This window comes from Quercus suber, unplaced genomic scaffold (assembly GCF_002906115.3).
Source record: "Quercus suber isolate HL8 unplaced genomic scaffold, Cork oak 2.0 scaffold_439, whole genome shotgun sequence".
Taxonomy (NCBI): Eukaryota; Viridiplantae; Streptophyta; class Magnoliopsida; order Fagales; family Fagaceae; genus Quercus; species Quercus suber.
The window spans coordinates 74,463-99,258 of NW_027069890.1; the positions used below are offsets into that span (position 1 = coordinate 74,463).

The 24,796-nt window shown below is 32.6% G+C and overlaps 2 protein-coding genes and 1 non-coding gene across 4 annotated transcripts; all 3 read right to left on the minus strand.

The window, feature by feature from the left end:
- Positions 1 to 9,698: 9,698 nt before the first annotated feature.
- LOC136062677 (cyclin-dependent protein kinase inhibitor SMR9-like) lies at positions 9,699 to 10,082 on the minus strand. Its single transcript, XM_065762020.1, has one exon. It carries the CDS (start codon positions 10,080 to 10,082, stop codon positions 9,699 to 9,701), a length of 384 nt encoding a protein of 127 aa, XP_065618092.1.
- Positions 10,083 to 14,275: 4,193 nt separating this feature from the next.
- LOC112033835 (uncharacterized) lies at positions 14,276 to 19,951 on the minus strand. 2 transcript variants are annotated; one of them, XM_024066600.2, is made up of 2 exons: positions 19,779 to 19,951; positions 14,276 to 15,229 (listed from the first exon to the last, which is right to left on the minus strand). In XM_024066600.2, exons 1-2 carry the CDS (start codon positions 19,790 to 19,792, stop codon positions 14,461 to 14,463), a joined length of 783 nt encoding a protein of 260 aa, XP_023922368.1. In that variant the 5' UTR covers positions 19,793 to 19,951; the 3' UTR covers positions 14,276 to 14,460. The 2 variants fall into 2 exon arrangements, with proteins under 2 accessions (XP_023922368.1, XP_023922369.1); XM_024066601.2 differs by having other exon boundaries at positions 14,276 to 15,226; positions 19,779 to 19,948.
- TRNAQ-CUG (transfer RNA glutamine (anticodon CUG)) lies at positions 18,035 to 18,107 on the minus strand. Its single transcript has one exon. It is a non-coding gene; the product is annotated as a tRNA-Gln (tRNA).
- Positions 19,952 to 24,796: the final 4,845 nt, after the last annotated feature.

Genomic DNA, 24,796 nt, shown 5'->3' on the forward strand with positions numbered 1-24,796 from the left:
CTAACTTGACCTGATTAGTTGTAGAATATTGACATTGATGTAGGTGTATCTAAAAAAATGGTTAGTTAAAAATTAAAATAGGAAAAAGTTGAGTTTTTTGTGTTAATTTAAAATTTGTGTAAAGATATTAAGACACTATAAGCCAAAATTTCATTGTAAAGGCTTTTCTTTTCTTGTATTTTTTTTTTCCTTTTGTTGATGGAAGTATGAAAGTTTTATATAAAATTAATAATTCTATTTAATAATTATTTTTGAATGTTTATATTAGATGATCTATTGCACATGCACACCCGAAGGCTAATAACTAAATATAATACATACATTTCTATAGGAATATTCAAATCTCTCTCTCTCTCTCACATATTCATATATATATATATATATATTGTTAGAATCCAAGACTTATCCCAAACCCAAAACCAACTGCACTTTTGCCGCCCAATCAATGCTAAAATAAAGTTATGCAATTTATGCGGATTTATTGACAAAGTAATACTTTTATCTAAGCAACTACTATCTCTTTGTCACCGGATATACTAGTACTTTATTTTATTTACTAAATCAAAGGATATACTAGTACTTGTTGCTTTTCCTTGACCATTTGCCATTTGCTTTCAACTATAGACCATATATTCCGTTTGCTTTTCCTTACTATCAAAGAAACTAGCTAGATGGTGTTTATCAAAAAAGAAACTAGATGGTGAAGTTTCTTATGAAACTTCCATCGATATGTATGAAAGTTAAGTGTGCTTATAAAAACAATAATCCATATACTCTGTCTTAACCACTCTTATTTAACCTAATTAATTATTGGACATTATCAATAACCTGCAAATTAGTTAGTAATAATTAATGATGTTCATCACACTAGGGCATTGGTTGTGATGAGAGTTTCTTTTATTTAGATAGCTACATAAAGAACTATAAACCATTAAAGTTAATTATTCTTTTACAAAATCAATCGTGACGTGCTAGAACTCAAGACCCCCCCCAAAGCCAAAGCTATTTTCACCTTTGCATTGTCTCTTGATCATGCTAAGATTCCAATAAAGTTATGTAATTTATGCTGATTTATTAACAAAGTAATACTTTCATCTCATTAACTACGGTCTCTTTGTCAAGGATATACTAGTACTTTTCTTGATCAAAGGATATACTAGTACTAGTACTTGTCTAGTGTTGCTTCCTTGACTATATTCCATTTGGTTTCAACCATAGGTTACTCTAACTTTCATAAAGAACTACGTGGTGAAGTTTTCTTAAGCAGCTTCCGTGGATAATATACCATAAACAATTAATACTCCATATTCAGTCTTAACCACTCTTGTTTAACCTAATCATTGGACATTAATTATCAATGAGCCCCGAATCAATTAGCAGTGATGTTAACACATTGGTTGTGGTGAGACTTCCTTTATTTAGATTGCAACATAAAGAACTAAAACTGTAAAGTTAAGTGCAACAACGATAGCTATTTCAGTCTAAAGTGTTCATAGCCAATTCTTTTATAAATTCAATCGTGACATGTTGGGGGGGTTGGTCACTGGTGTCAGGTCTATTAATATTCCTTCTTGCTTTGCTTTGTAGGTGTGGCCTAAGCAAAAGTTAAACAAAAGCTGGTGGCACTGATTTTGTAAATGATCTTTGGGTCTACTTCTGGATACGTACACATATTCTTTTAAAAGGGAAGGAAGCCTTTCCAACAAATAAGAGGAAAATTTTGTTATTAACAAAGTAGTTTAAGTTTTATACAGTTGCAACTCAATTGAATTCAAAAAACAAAGTTAAATGTTAGTCTAAATGATTTTAACTTTAGTGATTTCAGATTAGTCTTAAGAGAAGACTATCCTTTGTATTGACTATTGATATGGGATTTTACCATGCAGGCATGCACGTGGATATATGTAATTTTGAACGAAAGAGCTTTAATTTGGTCCCAAAGGCAGATGAGAATGATTAGTAGAAACTATCAAAACTAGTGAGTAGGGACCTAAATTAGAAGAAACAAAAAAAGAAAAGAAAAAAAATATCCTCATCTTATGTGAAAGAAGAAGATTTGCATGAAGATTTAGTTTTCATAAACTTAAGGGTGTAAATAGTGTGATATCATTTAAAATTTAATTCTGCCAAATAAGAAATAATAACCAATTTTAATATACACGACACTTTGTTTACTTTTATATTTTTTGACTACTAGATCTTTAATGTGAAATTAGCTCATCTCTATCTCAAAGCAAATAGAGGGAATCCTTTTTGTGGCAATGTGCCCTCACCATTCTTTGAATGTATTGTCCTTGTTTTTCTTTTTAAATTCTAATGATTGTATATGAAAGATGAGACATGATATGGTTTTATCTTAATTTATTACAACATCTATTTAATTCTTTATTTATAGATACCATAAATTTAACATATGGCATCTACACGATGATGATTGCTTTTTATTTTAAGAAAAAAGACAAATTAGTTTTGTATGTATATGCGAGACTTGAACTTGAGTCAATCTTCTATTTAAGAATAAAATACTTTACCAATTGAGCTAAATGTACATACCTTTTTAATATTTGTGCTTTACTTTTAATTAGTCATCCATAAACTTAAAAGTTAAAATTCTAATGATACTTGTTTTGATTTGAAGACAAAGATTGTGCAATGAAATTTGTAAAATTTAAAATTACAACCAAAAGTAGGGAGGGAGAAAAAAAAAAAAAGAGAGAGAGAGAGAGAGAGAGAGAGAGAGAGATCCAAACTGGTTAAAGGAAAGAGTATACATATCTAGTACACTCTGATTATGAGAATGGTTCCCCCCCCCCCCCCCTTTCTATTCTTTCTTTGGGTCACAAAGATGAATTACGCATGAAGTTTTGAACTTGGTTATACATACATGAAGATGGAATTGCCTATTTTAAAGATATTCTATATCTCTTTTGATTCCAATGTTATCAAATCCAAACAAACAAAACTACAAATGGTCAACTGGCTAAAAGTCATTCTTCCCTATGTATCAATTAATTGAAGAATTTTAGCATGTGGATTATATTCACCAAGGATTATTATTCAGGGTATCAAAATTAGTTTACTTTTTTTTTGGCAATAATTTTACAATAGATTAACATATATAGCTCTTATTACTTGGCATATATAAACCCCTTAAATGTCATGAATCAATAATAAAAAGTAAGTGATAATTGAAGAAAATTATATCCTAGCGTTTGATTTTTGTAACCATTCATAAGGAACCTTCAAAACACTAAAAATGAACCCAAAAAAAAAAAAAAAAATTAAAAGGTTACAAGAAAAAGGAAAAGATAAAGAAAAGAAAAAGGTATAGGATCTTTTAGCATCAACAGCCCAATAATCAGTATGTTCCACAGCCCAGCCCACGAGGAGAATCTTTAGGGCTTACAACCACAATTGATCTGAAATAATAGGATAATTATGAACCTTTTTAAGTTTTAAGCATTAACGTACCTCTTTAAAGCAAAGCCTTGGATTCCTCTTTAGACTTTAGTTAAAACCTTTTAATATATATGCTTCTCCCAGTTCTGTCGTTTTACTTAGCAAAAATAAATAAATGCTACCCTCAGGCCACAAAATAATAATAAAAATAAAAAATATTATCATTATCATTATTGTTATTATTTTTTAGGCAAAAAATAATAGAGGAATCTTGTTATTTTGCTATGGATCGACCTACATCATTGGTTGGATCTATTAGAGCTCCCTTTAAATGTCAAGTGTAGGAGGCAACAATAAGACAAATGTTAAATTTTAATTAAAGATGAGTTAATATATATGTATATATATATATATATAATAATTAAAGATGAGTTATGCATGAAAGTTTTACACGTGGGATTCAAGTTCCACACAACAACTTAGGTTCATGAATGATTTTATCGAAGAAAGAAGCAAATCATTATTATTATCATTCATCTTCTTCTTTTTTCTCTGGTGAACTAGGTGTCAAAGACTAATACCTTGTAAATTTCAAAATAATTCCCTAACACATAAAAAAAAATTAGTACATCATATAAATCAAACAATCAAAATTAATGATAGAGCCCAGAGGGTAGTCCAAATTAATTACTGTGGTTAACTAGTTTGACCCAAAAGGTAATTAAAGAAGCTAAGCATCCTTTTGTGAAAGAAGTGGGGCAACCTCGGATTCTAGAAAAGTTAGCCAAGTCGATGATCTTAATAAATTTACTTTAACAAATCAAAGTAAATTAAGTCCGTGTTTGATAAGATATTGCATCATTGGAATTGAAAAAGAAGCTCTTTACTTTAGGGAAGAGACACCAATCCATATGCAATTTCTTATAGTAAAATATTAATTAATTTAAAGGGCCACTCAATTCATTTCTATTCTATATCATATTCATTCCTCATTCCAATGTTTCTTCTTGCTTCTCTCTCTCTCTCTCGTTACACACACCCTAAAATAGTAAAAAAGTTTTCATGAAGGTGAAGGTATCCATGTTCTCTCTTAGTAAAAGAAGTTAAATATTAAATAAATGGGTCCGATTAACGTATGTCCTTAGTTTTTACGGCACACATTAATTATCTATTTTAAGAAATTTTTTATGAAAAATTGAAAAAATTGTAAAAAAAAAAGTTTGTAATTTTTTCATCTTTCCATAAAAAAATTTCTAAAATGGTTTACTAATATATGCCTTAAAGGTATACGAAAGTAAAATTCTTAATAAATAAAAGAAATGATATGTTTATAACATTTTTACAACAAATCCTAAGTGGCAGGTTGTTATTAGTTGTTATAGTTGGGGCAAAAAAGTAATCTTAATGTTAATTTCAAATTTGAACCAATAACATCTAACTACCTGTGATTTGTTGTAAAATTGTTGTAGACGTAGCATCTCTCAATAAATAAGTACCTCATTGTTTTAATTTTTGGATTTAGATCCTCTAGATTTCTTAGGGTACTCTACTAAATAGATTTCTTTAAATCTTAACCACTCTTTAATGATTTGATGGTCAAAATTCTGCCATGTCAGCATTCCACTAACAATAATCTTAATTGTTTTGTTTACAACATTATTTTATTATTTTAAGAATATTGTTATTGAAATGCTGATATGGCAAAATCTTGACATCAAATCATTAAAGAGTGGTTAAGATTTAAGAAAATCTACTAATAGAATACCCTAGAAAATCTAGAGGATCTAAATCCTTAATTTTTTGCTAAAATACAAAGTTAATTAATACTAAATAAGCTACACGGATTAACTCGAATCTTGTCAATCTCGAATGTGCTGTAAAAGATAGACATGACGTAGCTTAGTTCATACCATTTTTTAAAATATCCTACCGAAAGAGGAAAAAACAAATTTAGAGAGAATAATTTGTTAGAAAATATTTTTTCACAAGAAAAAGGGTATCATGTGAAGATAACTTTCTCTAATATTATTATGTCTTTCTAAGTTACTGTATAACAATATCCTTTTCCAAAACAAAAAGTTATATATAGCAATAGAATCATAGTATTATGATTGCATTTCTGTTTATATCTCATTTTATTTATAAGTTGTTCTAAATTTTAGTATTTTATATTTTTAAAATATGAGATTTCAGACATACACACAATTATAAATATTATTTAACCGATGAGCTAAATAAAATATTGATCCAATATAAGATTATTAAGTAGTTTAAGTTTTGTTAAAATTATTAAACTATGTGTAAAAATTAAAATCTTTGTATAAAACTCTCTCTTTGGGATGACAATAAGGCAAAGTAAGCTCTAACACAAAATCCCAATATATCAAACATTCCAATTAAAATAAATTTTAAATTTTCTAATAGTCATAAACTCATAATGGTAAGTTTATGACCAAAATCCATCCCCATCCTACACTTCTTCGGGACTGTAAAAAAACTTGCTAGAATAGGATAGGTTTGGATGAAATTGCCACTCTAAGCTAGCGAGGTACTAATCATTTTTTTGACTGAAACTAAGCTAGGATAAAATAATTAACTAAAATCAAGATGCTACTAATAAGTAAACAGGAAAATAGTAACAATGTCATATATAATAGATAGGGCTCCTTGAATGATTTCTCTCTTTATCTATTTTAATGAAAGCCATGTATCAGTAAACAAGATCTTGCATGGGAAACGGCCGACAGTGCTTAGTTGCTAAGGCCATAAATTGAGGCGTGGACAAAGATTTTGTAGATTTTGCAAATTGGGTGTATATATAACATCACCATAGCTTTGTAACCAAATTAAATACTACTTTTTCATGAATTTCAATTAGCTCAATTGATAAAGTTTTCAATAGTTGAATAAAAGATCTGATGTTTAATCCCCATTTACATCAAAAATCGATTGATGTCTTGGTTTGATAATAAATAACACAATCACCAGAAACAGATACCATAAGTTGAAACTTTATTTTAAAAAAAATAATAGTAATAATACTATTTCTCCTTTTATGTACATTTTGCACATACACATATGGAGGCATGAACAAAACAAAAACGTTGTGTCTGCAAGATTATAAACATGTTCAAGAAGGAAATGTCCATGAAATTAACCTGGTTTTAAATATGCACATGAAGATATAATCATGCCCAACAAAGAAGGGCCCACAGTATTGTGAAAAAAAAAAAAAAAAAAAATTTCTCTTAAGTGAAAGGGAAACCCATCATCTTAGAAGATAGGACTCCTAATGATGCAAACTGTCCTTCACATATTCTTTCCGCAATTTTATATTCCAAAAGCTCTCAACACATTGAGATATTCAAGCTATTTGCTTTACCCACCACTAATGTCCCTTTTTAAGTCAATTCATTATGTTAGGACTAGTGGATTATCGCACTCCTAATGTGAAAAACACACATAGTTTGGCCAAAAAAAGGTTATTTTTGGCCCGGACCGAACGTTACAGACAAATTATATAGTGCTTTGTTTCCTAAAAGAACATAATTGAATGGATAAAAAGAAAGAATTAAGAATGAAAACTCCACTAATAACATGGAATCCGAGGAATATATAAAAAAGTAGTATATTGTGTTCTAACTTCTAACTCATAATTGTAAAAGATTTTAAGAATGTCGGAATTGTAACTAGACCAACTACAATAGACTTAAGGGTTTATGTAAGTATGAGCTAATTCAGCTGATTGTGAAATTGTGAAGGGTATGTAGAAGATTTTGTAAAAATTATGGTTATGATTGTCATTCGGCAGAAAATTAATTGAATTTCATGCTAGAATCCTTCAATCAATCTTGTCTGTGGCCAACCAGTATTATTAATATAAGACTCACAGACATGCATGTAACGATGAAATAAAGCTCGTTCTCAAATGTCTTAAACTTTTAGTTCGTGTTCAAGCTGACAACTGATAAGGACAAAACAGGGTTTGGATGGGTGTGTGAAAGTCCAGCTGATGTTATTTTCTTTTTCTTTTTATTAAGTAATAAAAAAATAAACTTAAAGAGGTCGGTAATAATTCTTAAAGTCTCGTGAGATTCATGAGTTTTTAGGTTCAAAACTTATACAATAAATTTAGATGTCACAATAATTTTCACCCAAAAAAAAAAAAAAAACTTTAAACCAACTAGTTTGGAACTATCTCTCCCTTTAATCAACTATGTGAACTATCTATATGTAATTTTAGTCATATGACATGCAACTTATTTAAATAATATATATGGATAGTTTTATAAATCGTGACGAAATGAGTTGGTAAAGATAGCTTTAAACTAGTTTGGAGGCAAATTTTCTTATTCACAAAATACTTCACAATTATTAAAGTGACAAGTTGTGAATAGTAAATGATAAAATGATGTCAACGGTGAATCCAAATTAGAATTAATAAAAATTCGTCAATTCAACTGTTGTGAGAAATGAATTAGGCCTGTGACATTATTAAGTCTAAAAATCTTAACCACCATCTTGGTGTTACCTTTACAAGATTTCTCCATATAAATCTATAAAGGATGTGGGAAATGGCAGACTACGCACATATGGGCATGTATTTGATTCTGACCAACAAAATACAAATGGTGAAAGAAATAATTGAGGAGTATCTAATGGTCCATCCATAACACACGAGTGCCCCAATAAATTTCACAAAATTAATTACTAGTATATTGAATGGGGTACAAAGTATTAAAGTCTGAGAGAAAAAAAAATGATGAGAAATTTCTTGAGATTCTCTAATGTGACAATGATCGCAACCCGCACGAGAGTTTCTCATTGGATTCTCTTAAGATGCAGGGCTCAGCTCAGACACACAGACACTCGCAGATCTGACAACATGATCTCACCTCAAACAATACGCATAAAAAAACACAAAACACCCCCAGTCACTTTTGTGTTCCCACTCGGCAAGGAAAAGTTAAACAAAACTCTAATATTTACTACTAAAAAAGCTGTGTCTTTGCAAAATTACACTAAAAAGTTTGTCTTGTGGCCAAAATTCCAAGAGAATTTTAACTGCAAGTAGCATTCAATGTGGGGGAACCTATAAGGAATTAAGAACTTTTCTGGAAGTCTTTTTTTTGGGCAGGAGAGAAACTGTGCTTTCACATCAAAATTTGGAGTTGATTATCAACTGTTTAAGGGGGCCCTTGGTTTGACAAATATAAGTCACTAATTGAATTTAATTAATTATCTTAGACAAACATTAGTGCTGTCAATGCAATGATTAGGGGTGTTTTATAGGCTCCTCACATCATTAATGTGAAAAAAATAGAGCAAATTGAATTTGATTCAACTGTACAAAACTAAATATGCCCAGGAAAAAAAAAAAAAAGTGTACAGAACTACACATATTAGAGAATATCTATTGGTAACTTTATCTATATTCTTAACTCCTGCAAGTACATGTTTAGGCTATACAACATGCTTTAACCTATGGATTCGAATACATCTAACATAATGGATAAAATTGAAACTATTGTCCAACTTAAGAGCAGTCAATATTTGTTAATATAAATAAAGTATAAATGACTTCCAAAGGGATCAAACAGGTCATTGGGTAGACAAAGGATAACAGATATCACCTTAAATCCTCAAGAATATGTTAATTGTACATTTTTTTTTTGTGAAGGGTCGTAAACGAGTTTATTTTATCCACTTTTCGGTACTAACGATTACTCTTGAAAAGTAAGATCTTAAAAAATTATGCATAAACAAATAAGTTAATAAGCTCATACATGAAAACTAATCCAAAAACACTACAGTGCAAATTGAAGAAGAGAATGATAATAAAGAAAGGTTATGCCTTTACTTTCTCAGGTTGACTTGACAAACAAAAGCTGATATAATTGCAAGCTAAACACACTCACAAATTTACCTCAAATCCACCCATTACATTTCACTCACCAAACTATATAGAGTCAGCAATACATTATAAGAAGAAGAAAAAAAAGAGAAAAAAAATAAATAAATAAAAGGAAAGTAGACATAAAGGCTAAATTTAGTTGGACAACACCAGCTAAATTTAGTGATTAGTATACCCTACAATTTGAAAAAACAACTAAAATAGTAGCAAAGGGAAATTAAAGCTAACAACTGCTTCCTAAGATCACCCAATCAAAATCCCAAATTCTCACACTATACTTCAATAATCAAAAGGAAAAAAAAAACACAGATTAAAACTAAAAGAACTTCACAAAAACCATCTCTTAAATTAGTGGAATGATCTTTATATTCTATAAACACACATGTCAAACCGAAATATCTCTTAGTGCAAAGAAGAAGAAGAGCTCTAAGTCTGGAGGAGCAAAGAATGCGATTGGAGACCTTTGCAGTGAGCAATTTGAAACTACCCTTTGCTTCTTGGGTGCTGGTGGGCATGTTAAAATCTCTGGTATTTTGAATCTCTGAGCTTTTGGTGTAGAGCAGCCACTTGAAGTGAGTTCAACTTCAACACCCTCAGAAGTTAACTCACCAATCTTTGAATTGAAGCTTGTGGTGGTGGAAGAGTTAGAAGGCAAACTCCTTGATGCTCTTTGATTCTTGGGCTGTACAAGCTTCTTCTTGAAATATTTTCTTCTTGGCTTTCTTGTTGGTCTTCTTCTTGTTGTTGTTGTACTACCAGATGGAGCCATTTGAAACAAAATGATGAAGCTTTTGCTAAGTACAAAGAAGAATTGTACTGAAGCCGGAAAGAGTAGTAAGCTAAAAACCTTTACCAAGTTTTCTAGGAATAAGATTGCTAAGAAAACACAAAACTTGCACTAGAGAAAACCCTATTGGAGTACTATAAAGCCACTATTTTTGACTGGAAAGTAGTGAAAAACAAAAGTGAAGTAACCACTAACCACCCCTTTCGAACCAAAACTTTTCAAGCTCAAAACTACTTGAAACAAAAACCCCACTATAGATGTTGCACTTTTGAAGTTCCTAACCCAGAAATTTTTATGAAGATACACTCATAACAGATTCATGTACATGATGAATCTTGAACCTTGGAGCCAACAAAAGATAGCACTAGCTACTAGGACTGGTACTAATGTAAACTATTAATTAAGACCATCACCACTCTACCTAAACCTTGATAAAGTCATGACTAGCATCAATCTTTCAGAAATCCAACAAAAACCCTACTAGAGTTTAAGGAAAATAACAACTAAGAGGCAATGACCCACTTCAGTATAAGCCCAGAGAAACCCTAATTAAACCCTAAAAGGGAAATGGGAGTTAGAGAGAGAGAGAGATAGAGATTTCATTTTCAGAGTTGATGAGTGCTTTGTTTAGGCCTTATATTTATGAGGGATAATCTGGGCAGGTCTGCCCGCTGACCTAAGCAATACCTAGAGAGGCTAGAGAGAGAGAGGGAGAGAGATAGTTCAAATTTCTGTGCAATTCCTACTTCCTAGGGATTACAATTGATGAGGAATAATTATGGGTTTTACTTGCCCTGTGCCCTAGAGAGAGTTAAAAGTGATTAAGATATTTCCTATTGATTTCCCCTCTCTTTTTTAACCCTAGATTTCACACTTTTATGTTAGGGTTTATTGCATTGCTTAGTGTTAGTGGTAATTTGGTCAGGTCTGCCCGCTGCCCTTAACAAAAAGCCAAAAAGAAGGAGAGAGAGAGAGTTCAAATTTTTTGTTTATGATTAAAGTGATTAAGTTTATTGTTTTAAATTTTAAATATATATATATATATATAAATTTCAAATTTTTATGTACATTTTCAGAGTTGATGAGTGCTTTGTTTAGGCCTTATATTTATGAGGGATAATCTGGGCAGGTCTGCCCGCTGACCTAAGCAATACCTAGAGAGGCTAGAGAGAGAGAGGGAGAGAGATAGTTCAAATTTCTGTGCAATTCCTACTTCCTAGGGATTACAATTGATGAGGAATAATTATGGGTTTTACTTGCCCTGTGCCCTAGAGAGAGTTAAAAGTGATTAAGATATTTCCTATTGATTTCCCCTCTCTTTTTTAACCCTAGATTTCACACTTTTATGTTAGGGTTTATTGCATTGCTTAGTGTTAGTGGTAATTTGGTCAGGTCTGCCCGCTGCCCTTAACAAAAAGCCAAAAAGAAGGAGAGAGAGAGAGTTCAAATTTTTTGTTTATGATTAAAGTGATTAAGTTTATTGTTTTAAATTTTAAATATATATATATATATATAAATTTCAAATTTTTATGTGCATTCTAGGGATTATATAGATTAGGAAGAATGAGGGCAGGACTGCCTGCTGCCCGAGGAACAGATAATATATTTAGTTAAGATTCTCATAAGTTTATTTACAATTCCATTTTAACACTTGATTTAAATTTTAAAAAGATTTCTAAAAAAAATCTAGATGAAAATTTTCTTATTAAAATATTTTTTTTCTATTCAATTTTTAACACTTGATTTAAATTTTAAAAATGGAGTTCTAAATAAAATTTAGATGAAAATTTTCTTATTAGAAAAAAGAAAAAAAAAAAAAAAAGAAAAGAAAGAAAGATGAAAGAATAAAAAGATGCTATTGAAGATGCTTTAGCAGGCTAACAATAGTGAAGACAAACAAAACTAAAAGACAGTGAAAGGACACAGGACACTTGAGTGTGCTATCTGCCGCTAGAGTCCTATAGCCTATTTCTAAGTTTCACCGGGTCAGATATATTTATTTAATTAATTAATTAATTAATTGTATGGGTTTTGGTTCTGATATCCTTGTTTTTCTCTTCTTTTATTAACCTTTTGTTTTAAAAACTTTCCTTCATGGGATTCCAAGGGGTTTCACTATTTTTGCACGTGGCTCGGTAATCCACAAGTTGACAAATAACATATGACTTTAAAGTCATAGTACTGTACTATTACTTATTTATTTGAGATGGGTTGGATAAACATAGGTCAATGGACCTAAAATCTCAGATTTTATTTTGTTTTTTTCTTGTCCTTTTTTAAAAAAAATAAATGTCAGGTGATAATATTATCATGCGGTATCAGCTTAATGGACCTAATTTGAGTTTTCTTTTTTTAACAATTGGACTTAAGCTGAGTTGAACCGCCCATGTTTAAATTTGTCTAATATCTTAAAAAAAAAATTATTATTATTATTATTTGTATGTTATATGTGCGTGCAGTGAATCTTAAACCCACAATTTATGATGCCACTTGAATTAAAATTCAATGCTGCTTCATTTCAGTTTGGCTGAGGAGTAATTGATTTTACAAGTTCAAAGACATAGAAACCTCTGAATCTTAGACCAGAGAAATAATGGTTGGTTAAAACTGAAAACCTGTATATATTGCTTACAAGCTTATCACTTAAGTTAATGTGTATATTATTGCCCTAAAAAAAAGTGTTTATATATATAACACGCGTTTAGAAGGTCTTATTTACTTGCTATTAGACTATTTAGATGGAGGATGCTTTCAAAAGATCCTACTAATATTGAAAAATAACAAAAGTAAAAAAAAAATATGACCGTGAAACTAAAAGCAACTAGATTCTTTATAAAAAATAGATCGACTACATTATAAAATTTTATTTTAACGAGTGCACAAAGGCACCTCATCCTCGTTGAGCAATTTGAAGTTATCACATAACACTTATTTAAAGGCACAAAACAATACTTGTACGCTTCTGACAGAATCTCATCATGTTGGGATGGGAGCATATGGATTGGTTCCAATCAATATTGAACTATTGCCACTCATCGATATTTAGAGCCTGGTTGATGATAGAAGGCACAACATTATTTTATGCAACTTCAGCGTTCCCTAGCCAACCTAATTTAAATTAGCACTGAATTTAATATAGCTAACCTTTTCAGAATAATAAACAAGCTTGAAAGAGATGCTGAACAGCTGAGTTCAGCAAAATATACTTTTATAATGGGAGGAATATAATAATTCCCAGCTATTAAATGTCAAATATCCATAATTACTATTATGGATACCAATGTAAAATGAAATATATATTTATAGTCTTCCTCTTGTGAGCCATGAAATTAAGTTCGGATGAAACTATTATGAAGCAAATCAGGTTATGCATGACAGGAATGTATGAACTGTGACTGCAAAATGCATTTCCAGAAAAAAGTAACAGAGTTTGGCCCTGCAGTCTTAAGATGTCAAAAAGAGAAGGGCTTACAGTTTGTTCCATAGACTTCAAATTGAAAGCATGGTAACAGAGTCAGATTTCAGAATAAAAGATTTCTGCATTCCGCATTAGACAGTTTTCCTCAAAAGAATTTCCATTGACCCATTGCGTGGCAATTCATAAAATCATCAAGAGGTATATTATTTCAACAAATCACATGATCCATTAAATAAATCATGTAACTAAAAGTATATTTGAATGGTTTTATCAATCGCCCCGTGGTGGGCTGAAGGAATTTTCCTTCAAACCGGTTTGGAGGTAAACTTTTCCCTTCCATATTTTCTCTAGCCAGGTTGAGCAAAAAAGCACATGGTTAAATTCTGCTTTGTGCAAACAATAAAAGACAAATCAGCTTAACAATGTCATTGCATACATCAGAACCATTAGTTGAGGCAACAAGCAGCTCCTTAAACTCATTTTAAACATTCACATGATGCACAAATAAACAATGTCAAAGGGCCAAGGTTAATAAGCCCTTCTTCCTAAATAAAAATTAAAAGAACCTGAACATAGATAGCAAATCCATCTCATGGCTAAACCAATTGGTAGACATATAGTAAGCAAGTCCTTGCAAAGCTCTCAGAAATTCAATAACAATTTGAGTATAGTGCATTTCAAGTCAATCCACCAATTTGCCAGGCCATTCTCAAAAACTAGTCAACAAGCACAACTGAAATAGATGATACAATCTAAGTACGCATAACTTCTTATAATTAATTCCAAACATAATTTGAAAATAATTTTCTCAAACAACAATGGTAAGTTATGTTTTGACCTAAAAAAGTGAAAACTAGTAAAGCAAAATTCATAGAAAGTAAGACAACCTTAAGATAATAAAAGTACAAAGTAGCAAATTAAAGAAAAAGGCACAATAAGAAGTCACCGCCCTCTAGAGACTGCTTCTTCCAACTCTTCGTTCGAGGATGGAAACAGTTCTATATATCGACTCCCAAGCGTCATCCTATCTTTAACCATTGCTGCTTTCGAATCTTCTGCACTTGCAAACTCCACAAATGCTTCCCCTGTAGGCCTCCCCTCCGAGTTCAATGTGATATTAATTGCATCTTCTGACAACACAAAATCTTTAAAGAACTCCATTATGTCATCCTTTCCAGCAGAAAATGGCAATCCCCTCAACCGCAATACCCCAGTGTGTTCAGCTGAGTCCTTTGCCTCATCATAAGATTTAGCCCTCGGGGCCCTTCGGTGTGGTGAACCACCACGAGCATCTGAAACCTCCCTTGCTATCGCTTTATAGTACTCCTGCCTCTTACTTCTGAAAACCTCAATGTATCTCCTGCCCAAGTTCTGCCTATTCCTTTGAAGGGCAAAATCAACTTGGAGAGGATACCCCAAAACACAAAATGCTTCCCCAGAGAACTTGCCATTGTTATGGACAAAAAGAATATCAACTATGTCCAGACCATGGAAGAACTCAGCCACATCAGTTTCCGTGCAATCAAATGGAAGACCACGTACTCGGACAACAGGGAAAGGTGGAGGTTGGTTAACATAGGCCGTATAAGGAGCTGGATTATACATAAAACTTGAAGCAGGGGAAGTCCCATAGAATGAAGGTCCCTGATCAACAACCCGTTGACGTTTCGCGCCCATTTCACGCCCATCACCACCATCAATAAATTTACTGCTGTTTCCAACATCCATGTAGACAACAGAAGTCAATGTTTCAATAGTCCACGTAAAAACTACAAACAAATTAACATTACTTTATTCAACTGTATCGCCAATAGGCGATAATGGAACTTGCAGCCCCATGAAAACAGGGTAATGGTAAGAGGCTGCAGGTTCTAATCCTAATGGGTGTGAGTTAAATAAACAAAAAATAAAAATAAAACCATTCAACTGCATTACAAACTGTTTCTAATTTTAGTTATTCTTTGAGCATCTATAAAAATAAAAAAGTAAAAAAAAAATACTCATACATAAAAATGCATCATCTGGAATGGGAACTTAAAAGAAAATATATTAGACATCAGGACTGATAGTATATAAGTTCAAATTTAGGATTTATTAGAAGCTGCTATTTCAATTTTTCACAATCATTTGCATTAATAACTACACATATTCTATATTTAACCCAATGATGATGGTGGCTTGGTACATAAACTCGACAAGAAATCTTGAGGCAATCTTAATATCCCACAAGACATCCATGTGTCCCCTGATAATTTGTTGGGGGGGAGCTGGGGAATGCTCATAGAAAATATTCAATTATTTAGGCTTCACCCAAGCAAGCGTTTTCCTTTCTATTGCCTGATCTTCCTGAGAACCAGCTAAAGCCTACAGTTTGAACTTTATCTAAACCCATGACCACTCTTCACTAAAGTCAGCCATTTTGAGTTTTCCCAGCCACCAGCTAATTACTAGCTCACCCTGCATAGATTAAATATCTAGACAATGGAGTTTCCAAGTGAGTGTGTATGTATCTCCATGCTAATTTAGTAGAGTTAAATTAACACCACTCTCTTCTATGCAAGTTGAGGTCTAAGCAACCACAGGACAGTGTAAGATGCTACATTTGTAGTTGTTACTTCTAAACCTTAACTGCATGCATTCGTAGTAGTTAGGCTTACCCTTTGCTTATATCCACTGTATTAATGTGATCATCCACACATCCTCTCCTAGTTTTGTTATCTTTGCCCATACTCTAGATATTAGTCATCTACGCTGTTACCATGAAAACCTGTTTCAACGTCTTTTTAAAGTCCACAAGGTAACTACAGATTCAAATCTCAATTTGTTGGGTGAATATTTTATTGCTGTCTTTGGGTGTGAGTAGACTTCCAACGAATTATGATTTTTTTTATTTAATTTTTTTTTGGATAATTTGATAGTTGGGGGCGGGGAATTTGAACCATATTCGTCTTGGTTAGAAACACCAAGAAGTGTTAGTTGAGCTACAACGCTCCTGGCTGATTTATGATTTTATTGTCTCATTATATTTGTAATTTGTTTTAAGGAACCTTTGGTTATACATGCAGTATGCGGTAAACTTCATTGGTTCCCTAAGTATAATTCTTTCTTGTTTAATACAACTGTTTATTATCTATGATTAGTGCACCAGAAAAATAAGTTATAGTACCTCTTCAGTAAGGAAAGAATATATGAATGTGAAGTTAGGTCTGTTATTAATATGTTATTAGACAACAGCTAGGAGAAAAGAAAAGATGCAAAACTTGACCAAGATAGAGTGCTTCTCAGGGTTATCCAACCACACCATTCTCATAAATTAAGAAAAATTGAGACTTGAATTTTCAAAGGCCTAAATGCAAAAACAACCCCTGGGGTTTCATTTTTTCCTTATAACTCCCTAAGGTTTCCATGCCAGCCAAATTGACCCTTGGGACTAACTTTTGTTAGCTCTTATGATCGAAAAAATCACATGACCATTCCTTGATCAGTGATGTGAATCAGTTGGTGAGTCTTCTTAAAGTGGCTACATGATTTCTTTCCATAAGAGCTAACAGAAGTTAGTCTTAGGGGTCAATTTGGCAGAATGGAAACCTCAAGGAGTTATAAAGAAGAATTGAAACCCAAGGGGGTGTTTTTGCATTTTGGCCATTTTCAAAACCTACCTAAAAATCACAGTTTACAGGATGAAACAGCTGAATGTCATGGATATATTTGAAAACATAAGCTAAATCAAATCTGATTCAATCCCAATCTTCATAAATACTCATATGGAAGGGTCTATCACAATACACCATATTGCACTCCAACTCATATTTCCAATTTTAGCTTTTTTCTGGCATGCCACAAAATATTGTGCGCCCTACTCACATACATCTGGGTCATTGTGCATTCTTATCACTGCCCCCCTCCCTTCCCCAAAAATAGGCCTTTTATAACAGACCTAATTTCAAATTTGCAATATGGTATTACTACCTAAAGACTAGCCATATAGAGCACTGAAGTCAATAGTAAAATATGTCCTCACATCTTGTCATAGAAGGTAACAAATTTACTTATTGAAGATTTGGTTATTTGGGTTGCACAGGCTAAAAGGGTTTAATATCTAGCAGGCTCTTTGGGGTATTAGTACTAGTATCTATACTTATATAACCATGTCAATTAATATCTAGGTAGATTCATCTATTAAAGTACATAAAAGCATATCATGTTTTGAGTACCGAAACCAATCCTTCAGTAGATTCTTAGTCTTTTTCCATATTATGAAGACTTCAAGAAAAGAGCTACTGTCCAGAGAAAGTTGAAGAGGTGTGTAAGCATTGCGTTCCCCCAAAATTAACTGTTTTGAGGCAAACAAAACCCACAAACCATGGTATAGATATAGAACCAATGACCTCACCTTCCACATTTGTTGGAGGGAGATGCCATTTTGGTTTGTAAACCATTGGCTTACTCCAAATATAACTGAATTTTTTAATCCTATGATTTTTTTTTTTTGATAAGTAAAGAAATGGTTAATATTAGGTTCCACCGAGATTTGAACTCGGGTTACTGGATTCAGAGTCCAATGTCCTGATCACTAGACCATGGAATCCTCTTGATATGATTTTCAGCAGAGATGAACATGATTTTCAGCTTTTGACACATACATGGTGTCAAAAACAGTAATCTCCAAAAATCTAGACATGGAGAATGACTCTGCAATATCTTGATGAACTTAAACTATTTAACAAATATGAGTTCATCTACACTTCGTGGCATGCATAAGAACCACAATAATTACAAACATAATAAGTATGTGTATGTTTCAACAACATAATTCCGCACTATCCTAAAGTAAATCAAACTGAAATTACTTTATAGAAACTTAAAACAGTAATTATGCCAAGAGCCCTTTAGCTCAACTGGCAGTTCATGGTGTTCCCAACGTAGAGGTCTAGGTTTCAAATCCCCCTCCCTCATCTTTATAACTATTAAATTATCCATAAAATAAAGTAAAATAAAAGAACTAACATTTTTAACAATCAGAACACGTCACCTTCAGTATAATTTCATCAATTATACCTTCTTCTTTTTTTTAATATATCTTGAATACAAGAAAGCAAAACAAAAACAAACAAAACTTTGACACTAAAGTAGCCCTTTTCAAAGAAATTTTATTAAGTACCTTTGCATTGTTTTAATTTCCATCTTAAGAAGAAAAAAATGGTTATCAATTCTGCTAGATCTTCCTGTTTTTCATCTGAATCTATCGCCTCACCCAGGAAAAATTCTTGGTATTTATCTGGTTAATTATAACATTTTACACAGTCCATTTTCATTGTTATGAGTTTAAGCATTTTTTCCCATGCTCTAAACAAGTCGAGTTGAATTATGCCTCAGGTTCTCATTCACGTTTAGAATTGAGTTCGAGCAAAACTCTAACCTCAAGGGGTAACACAATCGGTGGCACCACGCCCCGTTAAGCGGAGGTCAATAGTTTGAATCTCCCTTTCCTCCCTCTCATTGGCGCTAAAAATCACTAATCAAAAAAAAAAAAAATTGCATTCAAGCAAAACTCAAGCTTACCATTGAGCTCAAATATATGTGCTAAGCTTAGCATGTTCACCTTCACACAAGAGCTTATGAAGGATGCTTGAATAATTGTTGTTTGGAACAGTTTGAATTGTTTTACAGCCTGCTCTTTACCCCCACAATCCAATAACCCAAATAAAACAGAAGTAAAATAAACAAATAGACATTGTTTGAGGACACAAGACCAGTCTTTGTCCCTAAATGGTTTATTTCTTTCTAATTAACCTTCCTCAAACCCAAACAAAGCAACCCCAGAACCCAAAATAGAGAATTTCCCAATGGGTATATTACAGTAGTTAAAAACTTGGGTCATGCGGGCACTCGTTAATAATCTACTTTAAGAAAGTTTTAATATTACTTTTATGGGAAATGAGAAAAACTGTCAAAATATTAATTACTTTTTTTTTCATAAAAAAATTTTAAATGAATTATTAAGCAGTTGTTACTTTTACAAAATTTTCAGCACCAAACAGATACCCAGTTGAGAAAAACAAACATATAATTTCAGATACACAGAAAATCAGAACTAATAACATAAATAGAAGCAAAAAAACATTGATTAAGGATGTTAATTAACAAACCCAGTTGTCAAAATATGAACTTGACAAATCTAAATCAAAGGAAAGTACAAGGGTATATGTAAAAAGACAAGAAATTTGAAGAAAAAAGGCTAAAGTGAAGGTCTTTCTTACCCTCTGTAGAACATGTTTGTGATATATGTTCAGCTCAGTAACTCACTTGGATCTTATTTTCCTTATTGGCACTTTGAAAGTTTGGAACTTTGTGTGTTTAGCGGATGAACGAAGAAAATAGGGGATGCTTATAGTTATAGATGGAGATTTTCTTCGACATGTACAGGGAGGCTTTCAGACAAGGTAAACGATGTCGTTTTTCATTGATGGCTTCTTCATTTTTCTTTTTTTTGGAGATGGGGGATTGGATTTGGGTTTGGTTTTATATGTGGCCCAAAGAAATGCTCAAGCAACAGGCCTCAAAAGAGCCCAAACACACACATTCACACACAGTTTTTTTTTTTTTTTTTTTTTTAAAGACATAAAGTTAAATTGGGTACAATACACTTAACAAGTAGGGTTTAGGTTTGTAGAGAAGGAAAATTTCCGACCTATCACAAGCTGACACATCACACTACCAAGTCCACAAAATGCAGCCAATTACAAAGCGCCACATGCTACTGCTAGGTTTTACTATTGCTATTCAGAAGCCAACAGAAATTCGCCAAGTGTCATACAAGAACCAATCATGCATCAGCTCGTGTAAGCGATGACACAAGCAACCTCGCACGTGTAAGCGATGACACAATCATTCTAGCATGTGCAGGCGATGACATAAGCGGACCAATCAAGCTCTGCCATGTGTCACCAATCAGACTCCGCCACATGTCGCTTACCTACCCCAAAACTCCTATAAATAGAAGCCTTCCTAAGCCATTAGGAGGACACCAAGAGCCATTTGAAGCACAAGCAGCATCAGAGAAGATTCAGAAGTCCAGAAACTCTGCAGGAACCAAGCTCTAAAGCCTCCAAGAACTTCAAGAACTTCACCTTCGAATACGAAGAACATTCGAAGAGAAATCATCCAAATCATCCGCCTAGATCCAAAAGTTTGCGGGAATCAAGCCTAAAGTGTCCGAAAACACCAACAAAGCACAAATCAGTGAAGCTCTACGGATTCAAGCGTCTAAAGCCCCGAAGAACTTCCACCACAAATCCAAGAACACGAAGAACACACGAAGAACACGAAGAACAAAGAATTTCTAACAAGCTCATAGCCAGAGATTCATTGTAATTCTGTTTTAGCAATCTTCAATCCATTCTTCAACCAAATTGAAGGATATTTTGTGTTCAAGTCACAATCACATCATCACAAATCCAAATCAATAAGTCTTGCAAGGAGATCGAATCAGAGGATCACTCTTTTGTAATTACAGAGAATTGTACCATACAATCATCAATACAAATTCGCATTTGTACAACTATTTTACTTGTTTGATTTATTTCGAACTAGAAGTTTAGTCGTCTACAAGGTTAATCCCAATTAGGTTTGACACTGATCAACTTGATTTCTAATCGCCATGAGAAAGTGGAAAACTATGATTAATGATTTAGGATCCAAATTGAGTTTAGAAACCGAGTTGGTCAATTTTGAAAAATCATGGACCTATTTGGCATTAACCCAAACCTTAGGGTGTTAACTGTGTTTTACCATATTAAATTTAAAAGGGTGATGCAAGGTTTTGTACATATTTTTCCATCTTTTTCTTTAGGACATATTTTACCATCATTCAACTTGTTGAAGCGGTTTTTATAGTGATGTTAAGACTTATTTGTGTATTTATGATGAATGTGACACAAGTACATTAAGTGTATTGTACATTAAGTATTTTTCATAGGATTAATAGCATTTTTTTAATCTTTAACTATGTAGTTATTTTGTTAAGAGTCTTGTAACTCATCTGGTTGACATCTCTTGATTTTTCTAATAAATCCAGAGTTTAAATGCCCTCTCCTCCCCCAACTATCGTTATACAATATATATATATATATATAAAGTTAGTTCAAAGTCCCTCTCTATTTAAAAAAAGCAAGTGGGCTGTTAGGTTTTTATCTGTTTCTCTGTCGCTAAGAAAGTTGGGTTTTTTCCCTCTTCTCTTAGGCAGTAGAAGTTTTTGTCCCTTCTCTGAAGGAGAGTTTGTTTTTTCTCTGTTTAATTTGTTCCTATGTCCTCTGGAGTCACCAAGTGTGCCTCTTGAGTTTGTTGGTTTGTTCTGTTCGAGGGTTTTGGGATACACTTTTACTCCTCCTGTTTCTCTTCTACCCAGTGTTACTTCTCTTTTTATTCTTCACTACTCACCATGGAAGACCTCACAATAAATTTGTCTGAATTATCTCTATCTGATAGAGAACATGCTGGTTTTGTCCTCCCAAAAATTCATAAATCAGGGGAATACATTATAGTAGCGAAGTTTTTAACTTCATGCTATCTCATTGTGGAGGCAGTGGTTCGTACGTTTCAGCAGCGATGGAGGTCGGTGAATGGTTACAAAATTCGAAATCTGGGAGATCATAGGGTGCTTTTTGTTTTCAACAATAGTTCAGATGTGGAAAGGATAATAAAAAATCAGCCATGGAGTTTTGACAAACACCTTGTGGTCTTGCAAACATTTGAAGAGTTTTCAAAACTCAAAGATCTAGTTTTTGATAAAGCATTGTTTCTGGTTCAGGTTCATGATATTGCAGAAAGCATTTGGGAAACCATTGGAGAGGTACGAAGGTCACCTGAATCCATAGATGATGATAGAGGTAACTTCAATCGGGAACGTTTCACAGTGGATATTACTCTTCCTTCATTCCGTGGTAGGGTGTTCAAGCTAGAGAATGGGGAGAAATCATGGGTTTGTTTTCAGTATGAGAGAGCGGCACCATATCAGACAGGTGGAAGAAGAGAAATTAAGGTGCCTAGGTACTATGGTCAGGTGGCAACGACTGGAAAAATTTCATCAGAGGAGGGTAGTCCATCAGTTGCTGCAGTGGTGGGGAAATCTGAAACGGTAATTGAGGACGATAAGGAGAGAATTAATGCTCTAATTAATTCAAAAGGCTTGGTAACGGCAGAAATTTATTCTCATAATATCAAAATTCCGGATTTTTCTCTCCCTAATAAAATGGAATTGATATTAATTGAGAAGGAGGCTCTAGCAACGTTAACTGAAAGTAATGAGGGCATTAATTCTAGCCTCATTCTAGCGCCTGATTTGGAAAGGATGGCTGAACCAAAGAAAATGGTTGAAACGGTAAGGTCACTTGAAAAGGAAACTCCTTATTATCATAAAAGCTCACTTTGGGATTCTACTTTTACTAAAATTCCGGGATTGAGTTTCAAGGTTAATAAATTTCCTTCAAATCCAGCTGGTTCGGTAACGTGCTTGAGAGGAGATAATGAAGGGAGAAGCTACGGGTGTCCAACGTGTTTACTGAGTAAAGATGTGAAAGTGTTTCCTAACAATTTTGTAAAATTGTTGTATTCTCACGTTAAGAGAAACGACAATAGGGTTGCTCATAGTTTGACTAGAAATGTACTATGCATACCAGATGTTCAAGTATGGATGGAAGATGTCCCATCACATATTGGTTCGATTTTACTATTGGATGTAGTTGAATTACATTAATAAAATCCATCAGTTTTCTTCTCAAAAAAAAAAAAAAAAAAAAAAAAAAAAAAGTCCCTCTCTATTTACGATATTGTTCACTTGGCAAATAACCTTTGTCACTCAAATAAGACTAAAATTTTCACATGCCAAATGATTTAAAATTGGGGACAATTTAAGTGGTCCAATATTCTAAATTATCTAAAACAACGTTTAATTAAGGAAAAAAAAGGAATGAAAGATTTTTTAAAGTAAAATAAACATATAAAAATAAGCTTATTTCATTTATAAAAAAAAGAAGCTTAATTAAACACATTAAAAAGATAATCATTTTCATCTCTAAATATAATTTTTTTTTTTTAAATGAAGAATATGTTGGCAAATTGGAGAAGTAAAAATGAAAAATATATTGAATGAAGAATTGAGTGAGAATATGTTGGTAAGACTAGCATTAGATTATAACATGATTGTTCTTTCATCCCTAAAATTTCTTATAGTCATTCTAGCCTATTTAACCAATAATCATGTAATGCATTAAAATATATGCATCCTCCATCTTACCATGGGTGAACCCCACAATCATGTAGAATTTACATGTTGTAAAAGAGACAATACATATATCTGTTACATGAAATACATTTTCTTATTTGAATGATTAGGGAAAACTTGCACTTAGCTCCACTACTTATCTAGGTTTTTTTTCCCCTAATTAATTACTTGAATAAACAAATAGGGAGAGAGAATTTCAAAATAAATAGATAAAGGCATAATTATTCATTTATGATAAATTAAATCTTGACTTTTTAAAAGTATGTTTAAGCCCTAAACTTTTAAGTCTTGACAATGTAATTATTTCATCCATATCTATTAAAATTCACTAACGCAATAACTTATACAACAGGAGGAAAATTTTCATTAGCACTCATTACATGCAAAACAACATTGTTTTACTCTCTCTCTCTCTCTCTCTCTCTCTCTCTCATCCATATAGTCCTATCTATATACTACGCTTTTACCCTTTCTCAAAGTTCCATTAATTATGTCTTTAATGTGAAGAAAATAACAAACTATCAACAAAAAATTGGTTTTTTTTTTTTTGGGTAAAAATTGAATAGCATTAACAAAAACTAAGAAGAGAGGCCACAACCTCTCATAATACAGTCCAAAATTATCATAAAATAGCAACATACGTAAGTCTACAGGCAGACTATCAAAAAGCATAAAAATCTTGGTTTGAATCTAAACCCTTTTCTTGTCAAGGCGTCAACGCATTTGTTTGCTTCATAGAACCAATGCTTCATTTTCATAGAAGCAACAAAATGATGTTTTTTGGATGTAATCGATGTCAACGAGAATTTTCATCTCGCTATATAGGTTATTTCATTAGTGGTTTTTTCAATACATATTGATGAATGAGTTAGATTGTCATGGGTCATGACCATAGAGTTTAGAATTAAAATGATCTCTTTTAGGATTTTATCCAAAACTATATTGTTGCAAGCCTTAAACCTAAAGAATGGTCTTGAGCCAAATAAGTTGAACCCT